The sequence below is a fragment of the Engystomops pustulosus genome, chromosome 4 (genome assembly GCF_040894005.1).
Source record: "Engystomops pustulosus chromosome 4, aEngPut4.maternal, whole genome shotgun sequence".
Classification (NCBI taxonomy): Eukaryota; Metazoa; Chordata; class Amphibia; order Anura; family Leptodactylidae; genus Engystomops; species Engystomops pustulosus.
In genome coordinates, this window is record NC_092414.1 from 165,776,618 (window position 1) to 165,796,451 (window position 19,834).

At 44.0% G+C, this 19,834-nt stretch overlaps 2 protein-coding genes across 2 annotated transcripts; one reads left to right on the forward strand and one right to left on the reverse strand.

The window, feature by feature from the left end:
• Positions 1-443: 443 nt before the first annotated feature.
• On the reverse strand, positions 444-4,485 carry TLNRD1 (talin rod domain containing 1). The gene has a single exon (XM_072148464.1). The coding sequence runs from the start codon at positions 4,229-4,231 to the stop codon at positions 3,161-3,163; it is 1,071 nt and encodes a 356-aa protein (XP_072004565.1). The 5' UTR covers positions 4,232-4,485; the 3' UTR covers positions 444-3,160.
• Positions 4,486-13,241: 8,756 nt separating this feature from the next.
• MESD (mesoderm development LRP chaperone) lies at positions 13,242-18,047 on the forward strand. The gene is made up of 3 exons (XM_072148465.1): positions 13,242-13,444; positions 15,388-15,620; positions 17,067-18,047. The coding sequence occupies exons 1-3, from the start codon at positions 13,298-13,300 to the stop codon at positions 17,323-17,325; spliced, it is 639 nt and encodes a 212-aa protein (XP_072004566.1). The 5' UTR covers positions 13,242-13,297; the 3' UTR covers positions 17,326-18,047.
• Positions 18,048-19,834: the final 1,787 nt, after the last annotated feature.

Below are 19,834 nucleotides of genomic sequence, written 5' to 3' on the forward strand. Positions count from 1 at the left end.
GGCAAAACCAGCAACGGCACAGAATCACCAGCATGCAGAGGCATATTGCTCAGTAGGAATGCTACTCTCTCTGCCTCTCCAGCACGCACCAATGTGAATGAGGTATACGGATGCACACATAGGTGTTAATGGGACGATCCAAAGCAGCTTAAATTCCATTTCTCTGAGTCTTTAATGATAGAGTAAACTAAATTCACAATACATCTATTTAGCTTTATGCACCGACAATATAGACATTCATGTGGCTTGTGTTGATCAATGTATTGCAGTGAATTTGTTCAGAAGCTTGCTCCATGTTATGGCTTCAAGGCGCTTATGGGTGATCTGAGCGACATTTTGTATATTAGGACTTACCCCAATTGTGCTTTAAGACTTGAACGATTTATTCAGAAGTTTCAGAAACTTTTTAATGGGTGAAATAAATACTCCAAATACATGCAAGGTAAAAACTGACATAAAAATGACAATCATTTTATTATAGTGTACATTCAGGAAACACACTCATTGTAACCCACCCCCAACAGTAAGTCAGCACATGGGGAGGGGAAGGTGGCCTTTATTTCGCTCTGTGTTCTCTACATTCTCCATTCACACTCCATGTGCAGGAATCAAAAAAGGGAGCTACATCCAGCAGCTAAAAGCCATACAAAAATGTCTAAAACTAAGTGAGGTAACCCTTTTATTCCTGCCGCTCACACACAGCAACATCCCAATGGGAAGCATGGAAGACACTGGCCCCAAAAAACCGCACCCAGCACGGATTTTAAAGCCTCGATAATGCCACTTTTGTGCCAGGACTATAAGAAAAGGGAACTTTGTGCTGAAGAGGAGAAAATAAAGCAACTTGAAATGACCACAATCTGGTAATGAATGAGAAGTTTAACACGTTCATAGTGATGGAGATCAAATATTGTAACAGGACAAGCATAGGATGGTGATCTTTCTTTGCACAAGGCAGAGATAAACGCTGACACGTCTCACACAAGCAACTGAAAGTGAAACTTTTCATGTACCTCTCAATACAAAAGAAAAACTTGTGGCTGTGATTTCTGTGCTTACAGGGGCTACATAACTATATATTGTTACTGTAACAGAGCAACGAATGTGCCGGGACTTTCTAACAAGCCGTTACCGATTTAACATTTAAAGGGGTTGTCTACTTGAGGATGATTTAAGGCCTCAGGTCAAAATACTAAATGCCTTTGTTTATCAAGAGAGCTGTGACTTGTCATTCCTTTATGCCTTATGACTAGACCATCATCTTCTATGAGGGGCCTCCTGTCTGATGGTGTCAAAAGGTTAAAAATAGGATCCCATGTGGGGCATTTTCTCCTCTTTACATAATGCTTACATACACAGCACATATGTTTTCTAATAAACGGTCATTGTCTTATCACACCACTTGAGGGAACACTTCAGTCAAAGCGGATTTTCGGATTATACCTCGTTTAGGGTCTGAAGGAAACATCATGATTCTAGGTTCTAGCAAAGTTCTAGGAATACAGGCAGTCCCCGGGTTATATACAAGATAGGTTCTGTAGATTTACTCTTAAGTTGAATTACTATGCAAGTCAGAACTGTGTACTGTATAATTGTAATCCCAGACAGAATTTTGTGACAATTGGGATTTTAAAAATGTTGGACTGTCATAAGAACCAGGATTAACACTAAAGCTTCATTACAGACACTTTTGATAATGGCTACAGCTGTTCATTGTAGCCGAAGGCTAAAGTACAGTAAATTACCAACATCCAGAGGTCCGTTTGTAACTAGGGGTCGTATGTAAGTTGGGTGTTCTTAAGTAGGGGACAATGAAAATTAGTCATGCTCCTCCCTTCAGGCCCTGCACCATGCATTATTCAATGAATTCGCTTTGACTGGAGCATTCCTTAAAGTCAGGGACTGACCATTCTTGAAACTCTAGTCCAAGAAATCCTGAAGACCACAAACCAAGTGGAAACTGGGATGATTTACTTTTGTGCTTCCCTACATGGGTGCATTATATATACATACTATGTATACAGTACTTTCAAAGCCCCCTGCCCTACAACTTAAAGACAGTCTCAAAATCTGAATTTAAAGCATACAAGCTGCAGATCACTGACCCATTAGGCATCTGTAGAGATACTAAGAAACCTCACTCCTGCAGTGTAGCGCCTCATCAGGACAAAATGTAAACCACTTTCTATTACACATTCAGAGCTCAGCTATATAAATTAAAATTAATATTTTAGAAAAAAAAAAAAAATCTACTTTATAAAATTAAATGTTATTTAAAAAAGCCTCCCCCTCAAGGCTTCACATATTTGCAGGCACTGATTAGTTATTACTTTCTTGAGGAGTGCAGATAATTGAAGATTGCTTACCCCAGGACAGAAAGCAATATGGCAAGACCACTAGTATCCCACATTATTTCACTAAGGAACATGTGATTTTAGATCAAACGTGACACCCATAGTTGAGAAGTCCAACGGGTCATACGGTTCTGGAACAGATTTTAATAAGGAAAGATACCAGCATTGGTTGTCTTGTCCCCAAAAAGGATAGAGTCGCTTCACTCGTGGAACAAAAGTGACCTCCTCCTAATGCTGCTTCAATTAGGCTCAATTTACACATTGTGATACATTCTCTGACCGACATGGATCAAAATGTATAAACTGTAAACCCATCTCCTGCAAAGGGATCTCAGATTGGATGTCTACCTTTAAGGCAAGGCATGGTTTGCTACATACAGTCTATGTTAGGCCTTGTTCACACCAAGTCAGATACAAGCGTACATGAGGCCAGAGACGCAGAGTATTAGCCCCATACAGAGTCCTGTAAGCATGCCCTCATCTATATAGCAAACCAGGCCTTACCCAAAAAAAAGTGCCAGCCTCAACGATCTGCAGTGTGCAAACTGGCCACTAGATTCAAGACCTTACAAAAGAATATGTGGCACCTACGTTGCAGTGTTGGCACCAATAAATTCACTTGGACTTCACCTACAATTCCAGAATCACAAAATATTTTGCTACCCTGGTGAAATGCAATTCTCAATCTCAAGCACCTGGAGTCTGTAACAGGCCAAATCTGGTCATGTCATCCATTGCAGGCCTCTGTCTACATGGGGAGACATGTAGTCTGACTACTCTTTGGTAAAAGTGAGGGAAGGGCACATTTAGGGCGATTTCACAGAATTGGAGTGTACTGGCGGTAGAGTCCTAGGAGACGACCTCTCTCTCAGGGCCTGAGATAACAGGTTGCAGCCATCAGATACAGCACAGGCCGAGCTCCGCAACCTGTCCTTATAATCCGTCATCTTGCTGCTGCTGTCCGAGTGCTGGGTTATATCCCTGAGGCATTGGGTCAGGAGCACACAGGCGGACACCACGCTCATGGCGCCCCCTAAGATGGCAGTCTGCACCGCTTTACCCTCTGCGTTCAGAACGGCAGCTTTACCCAGGAATTGAGGCTCTGTGGCAAAGCCCACTAGGGCGTGGACCGCCTGCACTAGGGGACCACTGAAGAGGGCACAGCGGTTTCGGGAGAGGTCACTGGGGGAGGTCTTGAACTCCTTGATGCAGGCCAGTAGTGCCGTGGCGCTGGTGCTCATGCACTTCACCCCAAGTTTGAACTGTTCCTTAGCAAATTTATCCCTGGACTTCTCGCTGGCGGCCACACTGGCATCCGTGAGGGTTTTGAGGTTGGTTGACAAATTCTGGGAGACCTCCAGCAGCAGCTGGGGGGTGAGGTCCTGGAGGGGCACAGTCCGGAGGGTGGCACAGTTCTGCTCCACCTCATGTCTGCAGCGAGTCACCTTGTAGCGGTCCACCAGGCCGGGCAGTGCAGACTGGGCACCCGGCACCTCCACCGCTGCCAGGTACGCCGCATGGGCGGACAGCTCGACCAGGGAGACCACCAGGTCACCCATTTCCTGCAGGCTCTCGCCCACCTCGGTGAAGCGGCCCATGTTGAGCTGGCTCTGGACATCATGGGTCAGGATGGACAGTCCTTTGGTCCGGGCGATGACGGTGTCCCGGCACTTCTCGAAGGCCTCCCCCAGCTGGGAGCAGCTCTCGGTCCGGACAGGCCGGGGCTCGCTGGACAGCAGGAGCAGGTCCGCCACCAGCTGCATCTTGGCCTTGCACTGCTCGCAGATAGTCAGTAGCTTCTTGCGGGGCTGGGAGCCACCGGGGCCCAATCCAACGGGCAGAGAAGACCGGGCGGAACCGGAGCCGCCGCTAGCCATCCCGCCGGGAGCAGCGTCTCATACCTCGGCCAGTGGCAGCTGTACCCCGCGATCTCCTCCGCCGCATCATCCCATGGGTGGCAGCCGGGCACAGCCCGGGGGAGTCACACCGAGCGCCGGCTCTCAGCTGTCCGCATGTCGGGATGAGCAGGAGTCCCGGAGCCCGGAGGTTCAGTACAGAGGAGACCCGCCCAAAAGCTGCTCTGTCTCCCGGCCCGGATAAGGAACGTGGGACGGCGCCGCCCTGTGACGTCACCCACAGGACACCGGCCGCGAGTACCGAACAGCGACACCTAGCGGCTGCGCGGCCGCATTGAGCTCTGCACACAGCAGGATAAATATAGCACAAGCAGCACTTGTCCTGGAGTGTGCGATGTGCAGGGACCATACACTTGTCTCACCCGCAGGGACAGATTACTCTTACTACGGGGCAAAATAGCTCGTGTAGCCCCTAGGCTACTAACTACTACTTGCTCTTAAAACCCATTTATATGGGCAGGACTATCACCCTCCATAACTGCATGCAACTTTAACTCAATCTTCATTAACCAATTCTGGGTACTCCAACGCCTGTTATCCGAAAAATGCCAGGTACCAAGCTCCAGGCTTCTCTGCCGTCCCACTGGTTTTGGACTTTGTATATAAGATGGCTGATGATTGGTTCAAGCAGCAGAATTGTTATTTATTTAATTATTTTTATTCCATTCCTTTATAAATAATGGCTGGACCATTGTACAAGCTCTTATACCTCTTGTGTCTAGGGGCGGACTGGCCATCAGACCCATGGGGAGAAATACCAGTGGGCTGACTAGTTTAGGGCCGGCTAGTACTGGTGGGGCCGGTGGAAAAATAAAAAACATGAAACTCTGAAACTTTTCGACGCTCCCCCACTTGATCCAGTCCAGTGACAGCTCCATACGTTCTGGTCTGGATTTGGAATTATTCTAGGCAGATCCAACTTTGGTGAAAATGCCTTAAAACAAGGAAATGTGGCTCAGTAGTGTATGTGGTCTCGAAGTGCATGTATGGCCTCCTACAGCACATGGGCATGCTCCTGATTACGATGTTATCAAGTGGGATCTTCTCCCAGATCTGGATTAAGGCATCAGTTAACTCCAATCTGTGGTGCAACATGATGTTGGTGGATCAGTGGAAGAGGGACGAACCTCCCCCAAAGCCAAGTTCCCCATCATAGTGTGAGAGATATATTTCTCTGCAGACGGCTTTTTATCACCCAGCCGCCATCTTGCCCCGTCCACTGTCCAGCCATGTCATGATTTAACCCCTTAGGGACATGGCCCTTTTTCATTTTTGCATTTTCATTTTTCACTCCCCACCTTCAAAAATCTGTAACTTTTTTATATTTCCATGTAAAGAGCTCTGTTTGGGCTTATTTTCTGTGTAACAAATTGAACTTCATAGTGATGGTATTTATTATTCCATGCCGTATACTGGAAAGCAGGAAAAAAATTCAGAATGCAGTGAAAATGATGAAAAAACGCATTTGCGCAGTTTTCTTGTAGGCTTGGATTTTACAGCTTTCACTGAGCGCCCCAAATCACATGTCTATTTTATTCTTTGGTTCGGTACGATCACGAGGATACCAAATTTGTATAGGTTTTATAATGTTTTCATACATTTAAAAAATTAAAACCTTCTGTACAAAAAAAAAATTCTTCATTTTTCCATGTTCTGGCACTAATAACTTTTTCATACTTCAGTGTACGGAGCTGTGGGTGGTGTCATTTTTTGCTACTTTTGATGACGATTTTAACGCTTTCATTTTTAGGACTGTATGGGCTTTTGATCTCTTTTTATCGAATTTTTTATATTTTTCAAAATGTCAAAAAAGTGGCATTTTCGACTTTGGGCGCCAATTTTTGTTACGGGGTTAAACGCTGGGAAAAATCGCTAATAAATTTTGATAGATCGGACATTTTGGGACGCAATGATACCTAATGTGTTTATGATTTTTACTGTTTATTTATATTTATATCAGTTCTAGGGAAAGGGGGGTGATTTAAACTTTTACTTTTTTTTACTATTTTTTCATATTTTTTTTCACAATTTTTTTAATTTTTTTTACCATTATTTTAGATCCTCTAGGGTAATTTAATCCTGCAGGGTCCGATTGCTAATACTATATACTGCAATACTACTGTATTGCAATATATAGCTATTTTGCAATGATTTTTAATAGCCTGCCCTCTGGTGGCTATTAGAAATCATTGCACCTGGCAAGCCTACGAGTCTCAATGAGACTCTAGGCTGCCATAGCAACCGATCGCCGCCCTCCGATGACGTTCCAGGGGGCGGCGATCCAAGATGGCGGCCGCCATTTAACTGCAAGTTAGGTGCTGCGGTCGGGTTCGACCGCGGCACTTAACAGGTTAACTGCCGCAATCGGTGCCAGCACCGACCGCGGCAGTGACATGCGGGTGTCACCCACTGTGTATGGAGAGAGCTCAGCTCGTGAGCTCTCTCCATACACCCCTTGCCGCGCGAGGACGACATAGTTCGTCCTCGGTCGGCAAGGTGTTAAACATCATTTTGTGTGAAATGTTTATAAATTATATTGTACTCACTATTGTTTACCTTGTCTTTTCTGTAGCTTCTCTGCTTGAAGGCCATGTTGTGACTTATACAAAACTAACACAATGACAATTAGTATAAACATTCTGTTTCCCCATTGTCTAGTATTTTTCCAATAATGATGTTCATTTGGGAAAATGTCTTAAAGGGGAGGTTCAGCTATATTTAAGCTGGCCTATATCATTGCAGTATTTTATCACCTTTTCACACCCCTATGCAGATCATTTTCTGTGTTTTAACCCCTTAACGCTGAAGCCACTTTTCACCTTCCTGACACAGCCCATTTTTTCAAATCTACCCTGTGTCACTATAAATGGTTATAACTTCGGAACGCTTTAACATATACAAGTGATTTTAAAATAGCTTTCTCGTGACGCTTTGTACTTCATGTTAGTTGAAAAATTTTGGTGTTTTGCATTTATTTATGAGAAAATCAGATGTTTTGTGAAAATTTGGAAAGATTCTTGATTTTCGAACTTCAAAATTTTCTACTTTTTCCATACATAGTAATAACCGCAAAAAAATGTAATAACTAACATTCACTTAATATCTAATTTATGTGGACATGGTTTTTAGGCATCCTCTTATTTTTGTAGGATGTTATGGGGCTTTGAACGTTAGGTGCGATTTTTCACATTTTCATAAAAAACGCAAAATCCTGCTATTGAGAGACCTGCTCAGGTTTTAAATCACTTTGAGAGGCCTAAATAAAAATAAAACCCCATAAATTACCCCATTATAGAAACTACACCCCTCAATGTACGTAAAACAACTTTTATGAAGTTTATTAACCCTTTAATTATTTTACAGGGGTTAAAACAAAATCGGATACAGTTTTGAAAGTAAACTTTTTTGGCTAAATGAATGTGTTTTTCAAAAAATTTACAAATTCTCAGTGGATAAAATACCAAAATGCTCCACAAAATTTGATACCCAATCCCTCCCGCGTATAACAATACCCCATATGTGGTGGTAACCTGCTGTATGGGCACACGCCAGGGCATCGAAGGGAAGCTGCGCCATTCAGAGCAGATTATGCATTGTCACTTTTTATTGGCTATACAATCTTTATTTTTTTGGCAATTTGGACATATAAGGGCTTATTTTTTGCGACATGAGATGCACTTTACAAATAATTCATTTTCGTGGGTCATTAGCTTATTGATGAGATTTTATTAACTCTTGAATGTATGGGTGAAAAGAAAATTGTCAATTTTGGTTTACTTTTTTTCGTATTTTTTGGGGGTCGTACACCGTACACTAAAAATATTATATTATCTTCATTCTATAGGTCACTACGATTACGGTGATACCTCATTTATACAGTTTTTCATTTATTTTTACAATTTTACTGGATAAAAACTAATATAGAGGAAATCTCATTTGTTTTTGCATCGCCATCTTTTCGGAGACGTAACTTTAATATTTTTTGGTTGACAGAGCTAGTTTTGGGCTTATTTTTTACGAGTTGAGTTGTTCTTTTCAGTGGTACCATTTTGGCGCACATAACTTTATTTAATTAATTCTTTTTATTAAAAAATGATTTTATGTAGTGTTTTTATTAACTTTTTATTAACTTTTACAGGTTAGCTTGAACAAGTGATCCACTGATCACTTGTTCAAGCTCTTCTTCACATTACACAGTGTAATACAGATGTATTACACTGTGTATTGTAACACACTGAGCATGCTGCGCATGCTCAGTGTGTTACAGCCGGGTCCTGCCAGAAGGCACGGACCCGGCTCACAGAAGAGGATCGCGCAGCCCCGGGCACCGGCAGTCCCGGGGCTGCGATCGGAGCAGCGGACCCCCCCGGTAAGCGCCACGGGGGGGTCCGATTCTTCTGAAATGCCCCTAGCACGCCGCGGTCAGCGCGACCGCGGCGTGTCAGGGGTTAACACCCGTGATCGGAGAAATCTCCGATCGCGGGTGTTAGAGGCGGGTGTCGGCTATAATATATAGCCGACACCCGCAGCTTCTGGTGCGGGCTCCGTTCTGGAGCCGGCGCCAGAAGCATGACGTACTATTACCGCATTTTGCGGGAACGCACCTCCCGCCATGCAGTAATAGTACGTCAAATGTCGGGAAGGGGTTAAATATGCGGCTGTGCACTTATAAAGATTGTGAGTCTGCATTTTCTAAAAGACTGGAGTGCGTGTCTTGGTTTCTCTTCTCATCCCAGTACTGGTAGCCAATTTGGTTATAGCAGTTAATTTGGAAATCACTTAACAACTGTGAAGGGCCGTTGAGCCCTAGATCAAAATCTCTAACAATAGTAAGACCCCCAGCTGTTTCCCATCATAATGTGCCACCCTCCAGAAGCTCCACATGATAGTGTGCTCCCTCATCAGTTCCCCTTCATAGTAACCCCCCCTCCCACAGCAGCTTGTAAAGCAAAGCCGGAGCACTGAGGGAGGCATGTCACACCTGTCTCCTGCACATCTCCTCTGCGTTCTGCCTTCTGGTCCCAATGAGTGGTTCTTGATGGGACCAGGAGGTGGGACCCAGCAGAGCAAACCAAGACAAACTCCCAACCGGCCCAGATGGTGGAACAGCCCTTAAAACCAGGACTGTCCCGCCAAACCTGGGACAGTTGGGAGCTATGCATGATATCCCTGATATGATAAATTGGATTGAATGGGCAGGTCAATCCATAGAATCAATGCAGAAACTTCTGACAGACTAAAGCCTCACAAAGTCTAGTATTGTCATGTATCAGAAGGTACCGATGGCCCACTGCACCTTTTCTCAGAATGGGTCTGAGGACCCAATGGCAGTCACATGGAGGACTGTGTGGCCCTCTGACAAAATGCCTGCACCACCATTCCTAAACCATAACCAAACTGGTCATGCTGGAGGAGGTTGCAGGCAGCAAAACTCTCTCCACAGCATCTCCCGACTCTGTCACATCGGTTACATATGCTCAGTGTGAACCTGCTCTCATCCATGAAGAGCACAGGGCATCCATGTTGAATCTGCCATTGTTGGTGCTTCTGGCAAATTGCTGTGCACAATATTAGGCTGTAAGAATATCAGAGAATTGTGAACATTGGGCCCTCATACCACCATCATGGAGTCTGTTTCAGACAGTTTGAGCAGACACATGAATATTAGGGGCTTGAGGTCATTTTGCAGGGCTCGGGCAGTGCTCCTCCTCTTCCTCCTCGCATGAAGGTGGAGGTAGCAGTCCTGCTGCTGGGTTGTTGCCTTCCTTTGACCCCCTCCACATCTCTTGGTGTACTGGCCTGTCTCATTGTATTTCTCCAAGCTCTCGACACTGTGCTGACAGACAATGCTACCCTTCTTGCCACTGCACTCATGTGCCATCCTGCAAGAGCTGCCCTACTGTGCAATTTCTGTTGGGTGTAGACACCACTAAGCGTGAATGCAATGACAAAATGGCAATGCGACCAAAAGAACAGTCAAAAATGATAAGAACAGATAAATAGAACCACTATTGTCTGTTTCATTTGCAAAACAGCAATCGGTGTTGATTGACTTGGAGTTACATGTTGTTTAAGTGTTCCCTTTCCTTCTTGAGCAGTGTAGATTGCATAACAGGTGCATAAGCATTAATGAGGGACTGTACATACATTTATTTATACTATACTGCAAGTGACTGTGGTATCTTTAGGGGCGCAGTGTGGAGATGTGCTTCTCAGAGCTGAAGACACCTCCACGGCAAATTTAACAGCAAAAAATCATGGCCCGGAGAAGTTGTTGTTCTATACCTGATGTAGAAGAAGTGTTAACTGTTAGGGGTCCACCAGGATGAAGACCAAAACAAACAAGGAGCACGGTGGCTGAGTGAGTAGCACTTCTGCCTTGCAGCACTGGGGTCCTGGGTTCGAATCCCACCCAGGTCAACATCTGCAAAGAGTTTGTATGTTCTCTCCGTGTTTGTGTGGGTTTCCTCCAGGTCCTCTGCTTTCCTCCCAGAGTTATTATTATAGAAATACAGTCATGGCCATAAGTTTTGAGAATGATCTCATATCTTCACATGATCTGTTACCCTCTGGTTTGTCAGATGTTTTTATCACATACAGAAATACAAGTGCAATCATATTATGAGTAACAAAAGCTTTTATTGACAGTTAGAAGGAGTTACTGCAGCAAGTCAATATTTGCAGGACCTCTGCAATTCTCCCTGGCAGCTCTCAATCAACTTCAGGACCAAATCCTGACTGATAGCCATCCAATCTTGTACAATAAATGCTTGGATTTTGTCACAATTTGTTGGTTTTTGTTTGTCCACCCGTCTCTTGAGGATTGACCACAAGTTCTCAATGGGATTAAGATCTGGGGAGTTTCCAGGCCATGGACCCAAAATCTCTATGTTTTGTTCCCTGAGCCATTTAGTTATCACCTTTGCTTTATGGCAGGTGCTCCATCATGCTGGAAAAGGTATTGTTGATCACCAAACTGCTCTTGGACGGTTGGGAGAAGTTGCTCTTGGAGGACATTCTGGTGCCATTCTTTATTCATGGATATGTTTTTAGGCAAGACTGTGAGAGAGCCGATTCCTTTTGCAGAATATCAGTCTGTCCCTGATGTTTTTTCTAGAGAGAAGTGGCTTATTTGCTGCCCTCCTTGACACCAGGTCTTGCTCCAAGAGTCTCCGCAGTCTTAGGGCGCGTTCACACGTTGCGCTTTCATTGCATTTGAAACGCATATACAACAGCTGATGTGAGGTAATTTGCCTAATAACATTACCGTTTACGTTTGTAAACGCAATGTTACCGCATGCGTTAACAAAACGCATGCATTAACGTTAACAGTGATGTAATTAGGAAAATCACCTCTCCTCAGCTGTTGTATATGCGTTTCAAACGCAATGAAAGCGCAGGTCAAAACGCAATGTGTGAACACGCCCTTACAGTGCTTGCAGATGCACTCGCACCTGCCTGCTGCCATTCCTGAGCAAGCTCTGCACTGCTGGTAGCCCAGTACAATGATGACTGCACATGTTTCTTTAGAGATAACCATGGTTAACAGAAGAGAAACAATGAAACAGAAGAGAAACAGCCTCCTTTTAACCCCTTAGCGCTCCGCGCCGTAGCTGTACTGCGCAGCTTCCGACGATTAGCGCTCAGCGCAGTACAGCTACTGCGCGGAGACGATGCCGGTTCAGCGCTGCATAGCAGCCGAACCGGCATCGTTAGCCGCGGGATTTCAGCGGTAATCTACCGCTGACATCCCCGGCTAACACCCGCGGTCGGAGTGGGCTCCGATCGCGGGTGTTTAACCCGTTAAATGCCGCGGTCAACGCGACCGCGGCATTTAACATGCCTTCTGGGGGTCTTTACCCCACGATCGGCCCCCCCCCGCACCGTTTTCGGGGGGGGCGATCGCTGTTTTGGTTCCTCTGGGGTCCGATCGGGACCCCAGAGAAGCCTGGAGGGTTTACCTTTAAGATGGCGTCTGTGACGTCATCTTAAAGGCAAAGTGTCAGCCTATGCATCTGCATAGGCTGGCACTGATAATACCCTGCAATACATTAGTATTGCAGAGTATTATCAAGAACAAGCAATCAGATGATTGCTTGTTCATATCCCATGGTGGATCATGTAAAAATGTACAAACCTGCAAACAGGCTGCGTCCTTAAGGGGTTAAAGTGTCCAGTGGTGTGATTCTTACTTAATCATGACAGATTGATCTCCAGCCCTGTCCTGATCCACACCCACACCTGTGTTACTGGAGACATCACTGAAACGATGTTAGCTGCTCCTTTTAAGGCAGGCCTGCAATGAAGTTGAAATGTATTTTGGGGAAAAAGTTCATTTTCTAGGCAAATATTGACTTTGCAATTAATTGCTGTTAAGCTGATCACTCTTTATAACATTCTGGAGTATATGCAAATTGCCATTATAAAACCTGATGCAGTAGACTTTGTAAAATTAACATTTGTATCATTTTCTACATGACTGTGTTCTGATGTGTTATATCCACACTTATTATAGTATAATATGCAGGATGTGGGTGTGATCATATAGGTATATTGTGCCCTGTGATGTGGACTTAGCCGAACTTGGTACAACCCGTTTAAGAGAACACTTACAACATGTCAGAGCTCGGGGACCCTGTGAGGAGCAGTTTGGTCCTTCAATGACAGACTCACATGATATTATTGCACCGGACCACCAATATACTATAGTGATGACGTCTCTGCACACATTACAGGGGTTTGCAGAACACCCCTCATGGGAAAACATGTGGAGTAAGGTGGAGAGTTTCCTTCTATTTTCCCTAAATTCCACAAGACCTCAGTTAGTAACTGAGCCGTATGAACGCTGCCCAAACAAAACATGGAGCTCACAGACACCAATCAGAGGAAAGAACAGACGTCGCTCATTTATTGGTTCTTGAACTAGGAAACAGCCAATCATCGTTAGATGTAACGCGACTGGCCCCTCCTCTTGGTTGTCTGTGGTGACGCTTCCAGTCTGCGCATGCGCGCAGTTTGTAGCGGGTCATGGCGGCTGTCAGTGTGAGGAGGCTGTGCGTGTGTCTGCTGCTTGTGCTGAGCCTCACGGCGGCTGCAGAGGAGAAGAAGCGGAAGAAGAAGGATATCCGGGATTATAATGACGCGGACATGGCCCGGCTGCTGGAGCAATGGGAGGTGAGGAGCTGCCCGCATTCTCTGGTATCACAATGAATAAGGAAGTTCAGTGCCGCAGGAATAGACTATATACATGTGTGTACTGGTCCTGAGGACCAAGGCGGCATCCCCGTAGCGGAACCTCTAGAAATACCGCACAAGTGTGAATGGGTGAGGATTGTACCACTGCTGGTGTGAATAGTGACCAACCGCAATCATCTGATCAGTTACTGCTCCATTAACCATCACATAGGTCGGGCTCCACCTTCTAGGATCACCCCCATCCTGCACACTTTCCCCAACAATTTATGGGATTCCTATAGACCTGGGCTAAGTCCTTCCCTTGGACCTGCACAATTAGAGAATGAATGGGGTTTTCAGAAATCCTAGAAAACCCCCTCTGCTGCTGTTCCTATGTTGTGCCTCCTCTTTGTCCTTCCGATTTGGCAAGAAGTGGTCTGGGTTACGGGAACTGCTCTGGTGAATCTGTGGACCATGAGCAGTCACATGCGACCTAAGAGGAAGTCCGGGAGGCCAATAACTGCTAAAGGCGATCATCAGTGGTGAAGACCTGTTAATGAGGGATGGAATGTTGGATAAGTTCACTTTTTTGGGCACCCCTGGCAGCCAGGAGGTTTTCCAAGATGCCTAGAAACCCATTTAAGGTCTGACAGCATCTCTTAAATCACTGTGGTCGTCCCTATTACTACAGCGATGGGGGATTCCAAAAAAAATTAGTAGTAAGTACTGTAGTTTAGCATTCAGACCCCAAACTTGCAAACTAGTCACCAGTGGTGGTCTTGTATGTTGAAAGTTTTAGTTACAAGAAATTAAACTCAGAAATTATTTCATGTGAAATCTCACCAGGGACCAGGGTTACAACTGTAACCAATGTAAACAATGCTCTGGATACATCACACCCAGTCTCATATTGCTGCAGTGTTTCAGGTAGGAGAGCAGCCATTCCTAGGGTATATATCTGTTTTCAATTCTTGGGTAAGGGCAAAAATTGAACATGTTTATATTTTTCTTGACTGAGGTTTTCTGATTTTCTAAAAATGTCTTGTGTGGGTCTTGTCAAGAAGAGAAAAGAAGCCTGAGTGTCTGTAGCTCCCACACACCGCCATGCGCAGCTTCAGTCTTTAAGGAAATCTACCATCAAAGTCGAGCATGAAAAACCAGGCACAATCTTATATTTGTTATCCATGGCCTTCCTTCTAAAATCAACTCTTATAATGATGCTAATGATCCAGAAGGGCTATGGGTGTATTACAGAAGCCCCCCTGTGTTCTGGCTTCACAAGCTGTTGTTACACTATGCTGGAGCACATCTCCCACTCCACCTGCATATCCTGTAATCTCGCCAACAGAGAGACTACACAGTGGGATGGAATAAGTGCTCCTTCACGGTGTAACAACCTGTGAATATGCAACAGAGAGGGGCTCTGGTAACACGTCTGTAGCTTTTCTGGATAGTTAGAGTAATTAGTTACTTTTATAAGGAGGGAGGCCATTGATAACAAATATAGATAAATAAAGACGATTAACACCGTCATGGTACCTGGGTCTATGAGTAAGTGCCTCTGGTTTATCATGCTTGCTCTTCTGGTAGATTTTAATCTCTGGTGACGTTCATAGAACATGTGACTACTGGGCAAATCCCACAGTCACATTTGAATGAACAACACGTGACTGTCGGGGCCGGAGATTGGCAGAGTTCATCTCCAAACAAATTGCCCATTGTTCTTGAGAATCTGAAAACCGACTTAAAGTGATTCTGTCATTTGTAAGAGCAGTATATATATATAACAGCTAAAGGACTGTACTGTTAGCACCTAAGCCATCTATGTGATGACAGACAAGCCCTCTTATACACAAGGGGCTGACGGATACAGTGTCTCTCTACACAGTTACACGGGACGGTATATTCATTTATTATATCTAACATTGTTCTCTCCCTCTTAGGAAGATGATGAAATTGAAGAAGGTGACCTGCCCGAACACAAGAGAAAACCAGCCCCCGTAGACTTCACAAAACTCGATCCTAAAAATCCAGAGAGCATCTTACAGATGACCAAGAAGGGCAAGACTATAATGATCTTTGCAACCGTATCTGGAAACCCAACAGAGAAGGAGACGGAAGAGATTACAAGCTTGTGGCAGGGCAGCCTGTTCAATGCCAACTATGACATTCAGAGGTACTTGTACAAGTGTATGACAACTATGATGTTCATGAATGTAATGAAAATATGTTAGCTCGACCCTTAATTTTTAGTAAAATCTGAAATGTGAATCCTTAACCACATTTGACTTATAAACTTTATGCAAATGAGTTTGTGGCGCTCGGCTAGCGCTAATTTATTCACACCCCTTCTGTCCCGACCCCCCCCCATGTAGGCTCGCCGCAAGCTCTGCAGACAGCCAGTGATGTCACTTGGCTGCCCAAGGAAGGAAGCATGTGCCAGATTGGCAGACGGCCGGATGACGTCACAGGCTGTCTGCAGCGCTTGGGGCCAGCCTACATGGAGGGATGAAAACAGAAGGGGCGTGAGTAGATTATATTCCGACGGAGCAAGGAGGTGCTCGGCTAGCCAAGCAGTGAGCGCTTCCTGCTCATTTGCATAAAGTTTATAAATCGATATTTCATTATAGAAGACGGCCCAAGTATGCTAGCTGGAGTCCCCTATCACCCCTAAGGTAACGAGCTTCTGTTTGGGGACGGTCTTCCCCCTCTGTGGCTGTAGAAATTTCTCTATTGATTACTATAGCAATGTGGTCACACTCATAGACACAATGGGGGAGATTTCGCAAAAGTGCTTTCTTCTCCGCTTACTTTCCCTCCTAATCTCTTTCATCTCTGCTGAATTCTGTCTTGCAAGTAACAAGAGCCCGGCGCCGCATTCCGTAGAAAGATAGGGCATGTGCAGCACCGTACAGCTCCCGTACGGCGTCGTGAGGCCATTGCGATGTATGGGGGACGTATATATACGCTGTATATACACGTCCCCCTATACGTTCGTGTGAATGTAGCCTACGTAGCCAACGTCAGGAAACTTGAAAAAGTGGCAGCTGAAAAACTATTATACATGCGCCCCATTGTCTTCATTACTTTTTCAAATTCACAATCACCGTATTACGCTGTGGATTTTCCTCCTAATATGCATAGTGTATTGATAGCCTAAGCAGGAATCTACCAGCTGACAAATCCCTCCATAAAGCATAAGATTTCCAGGCACCCCTTTCCTACGTCCCATAGATCTGTCATTTTAGAGAAAATGTTATTTCTACCTTCTATACAGATGAGTTTTTCGGTACACCAGCTTTCTTCTATCTACTGTGCATCACTGGACTTCCCCTTTAGGCAATAATTGACTTCTTTGGAATAATATGTTGTGGAAAGAAGGAGTAAAGCCGACATCGCACGGATCTTGGTGCACAGAGAAGCTCATTTACATAAATATGCAAACCTGAATCTCACAAATCGGTTTGCAAGGCTTATAAAGTCCTACACAACACTACCGTTACTGAACTTGTTGAGTGATCAGGACTAAATCTATACCTTGACCTGTTATAGTATTTTTCAGTCTATTTGTTCCAGTTTCCCATGATACTATGTTTGTAACCATCTCTTTGGTTTCACACAGGTTTATTGTGGGACCAAACCGGGTCATCTTTATGCTGCGTGATGGCGCCTTTGCATGGGAGGTGAAGGACTTCCTTGTAGGCCAGGACAGGTGTGCGGATGTCACCCTGGAGGGACAAGTCTACCCGGGCAAGGCAGATGATGGCAGTGCAAAAGCCAAAAACCTGAGCAAACCAGAGAAAAAGAAGAAAAGTGACAGCAAGCAGGCAAAGTCCTCCACTGAAACAAACCGAGCATCCGCTGCCAAGGAGGATTTATGACCCCTGATGGTCAGACTTTTGTCACAGCTGGAGATCAATATGTGAACAGTTTCTAAACTCAAAATCCACAATCAATCTCAAAAATATCCCACATACGTCAGATGCATCGCACTTGCAAGTGCCTTGTTTATTCAGGAGACCCCTCAATCTTGTGATTAATGGGACCTTGAATAGTTGAGCCCCCACAATCTACAATATATTCTCTATCGAGGGGATGGGTGATGCATTGAATTTGTCGATAAGCCCCATAAATATTGTGAAATTTTTTCTTAATTTGGCTTTATTGTGGAGTTTCTGGTTTACGGGATACTCTGGGATGTAGCATTTTAAAGGAATTTAAGAGGGTTGTTTCCCACAGAAAAGTTGCATCTCGGCAAAGTTTGGTTAATGGTAACCTGAGTATAAATGTGTAATCTACGGGTGACACAGCTGAACGCTCCCCTGCACCGCCTGTCTGAGAGATGGACAGCCTTGCGGTTCTGGAGTTCTGCATAACTCATGTCGGGCTGATTAGTATTAATCATTTTCAGTTAGTAAATCCTAGAGATAAGACGTCTTCCTGAGTATTATGAGGTATTGTACAGCGAGTGCAGACACTTCCAGTGTACAGACAAGTTACATGTGTGATACCGGGCATCTTTATTCTGAGGGATGCTTTTTATTCGCTCCCATTTTTCTTGCATATGTAATAACTGTATTAATAAGATGATATTTTCACTTTGTGTCATTTGTCTTTAGTTCTTCGTCTGTTAAGAGACCTTTAAAACGTTAAGTTGATGAGAATATCTTCCTAACGTCATATATTTTGGATTTGAGAATATAATAATTCTTTATTCATTTTAGGCTTTAGCTTTAAATAGGTTATCCCATAAAAATTCAAATTGTCATGGCAGCAAAAATTTCATGCTTTCATACTCTTTTGATAAATTACAGAAAATTAAGATCTATAACGTTTATATTTTTCCATGGAAAGAGCGGTGTGAGGGCTTGTTTTCTGCATAACAAATTAATTGTACTTCATAGTGACAGTATTTCATATTCCATGCTGTCTACTGGGAAGCGGGAAAATTCCAAATGCTGTGAAATTGGCGCAAAATGGCATTTTTCCACCATTTTCTTGTGGGCTTGGATTTTATGGCTTTTACTGTGCTCCCCAAATGACATGTCTAATTTATTCTTTGGGTTGGTACGATCCCGGGGATACTAAATTTAGATAATTTTTGTAAATGTATGAAAACCTAAAACCTCATGTCTTCATCTTCTGGCACTAATAACGTTTTCATACTTCAGTGTACGGAGCAGTAAGCTTGGGCACTGATTTTTACTGTTTATATTTCTATCAGTTCTAGGGAAAGGAGTGATTTGAATATTTTAATAATTTATTTTTTACTATTTTTCAGACCCCCTAGGGTATTTTAACCCTAGGTTGTCTGATCCTACCGTATACAGCTATACTACTGTACAGTATATGGGGCTTTTACTGTTCATGTATTACTTTGTGCCACAGGCACATTGTAACGATTGAACAGCTGCTATATAGCCTTGGGCGCCGATCGCATTATCGGTGCTAACGCATGGACAGAGTTTAAGGGGTATTCCCACGGAAAAAAACAAGATTCCGAAGTATACTCAGGAAACCAAAATGCATTCTCTATTTCACTGTTATTAACAAAAATACAGCATATTCACTGATATAATTCCAACCTGTCTCTATCAGTCCGGCTGTATACAATTTAGATGCCGCAGGATCAAACCATTTATTTTAGAGCTGGGGTAGGGCATAGCAGATTCTTCTTGTGAATACCTTCTCTTGTCTGCTCGCTGCTCTCTCTGCACTCCAGCCCCTCCCTCCTGCATTCCAAGATGAACACACACACACACTTCAAATTATCTGTCCAAAATCACAGGTAAAGCGCTAAATGCTGAAGTCAAGCTCTTAATGTCTTGGTATACTCCTTCTGCTGTGATTGACAACCTTGTCCTTTCAAGAGCGGGGGCTCGTGTTTGAAGAGTGGGATGTTCTGAGGTTGAAAGAGCTTGGCTATAGATGTATAAAGGCTAATTGGTATATCATGAACATATGTGCTGGGAGAAAACCCTGTCAGGTAAGTACAGGCAGTCCCCGGGTTACGTACAAGATAAAAACAAACCTACGGAACCTAAGTTGAATTTGTATTCAAGGTAGAACTGTATACTTTATAATTATAACCCAAGCCAAATATTTTTTTTTGTCTCTGTGACGATTGGATGTTAAAACTTTTCGGTTGTCTTAAGAACCAGGATTAACAATAAAGCTTCATTACAGACTCCTGTTACCGCTGTTTATTGTAGCCTAAGGCTAAAGTACAGTAAATTACCAACATCCAGAGGTCCATTTGTAACCAGGGGTCGTCTGTAAATTGGGTGTTCTTAAGTAGGGAACCGCCTGTATATATAGCGTAAATTAATACCATGCAAGTGGTGGATTTCCTTTAAACGTATAAACATATTAAAATATAAACGCAATGGG

What these genes read in the sequence shown, in the direction of transcription:
- MESD (XM_072148465.1), top strand. Translation starts at nt 13,298, where the DNA reads ATGGCGGCTGTCAGTGTGAGGAGGCTGTGCGTGTGTCTGCTGCTTGTG. An exon ending in GGCTGCTGGAGCAATGGGAG is followed by an intron (nt 13,445 to 15,387) that starts GTGAGGAGCTGC and finishes TCTCCCTCTTAG; the next exon opens with GAAGATGATGAAATTGAAGA. An exon ending in GCCAACTATGACATTCAGAG is followed by an intron (nt 15,621 to 17,066) that starts GTACTTGTACAA and finishes GGTTTCACACAG; the next exon opens with GTTTATTGTGGGACCAAACC.
- TLNRD1 (XM_072148464.1), bottom strand. Translation starts at nt 4,231, where the DNA reads ATGGCTAGCGGCGGCTCCGGTTCCGCCCGGTCTTCTCTGCCCGTTGGA.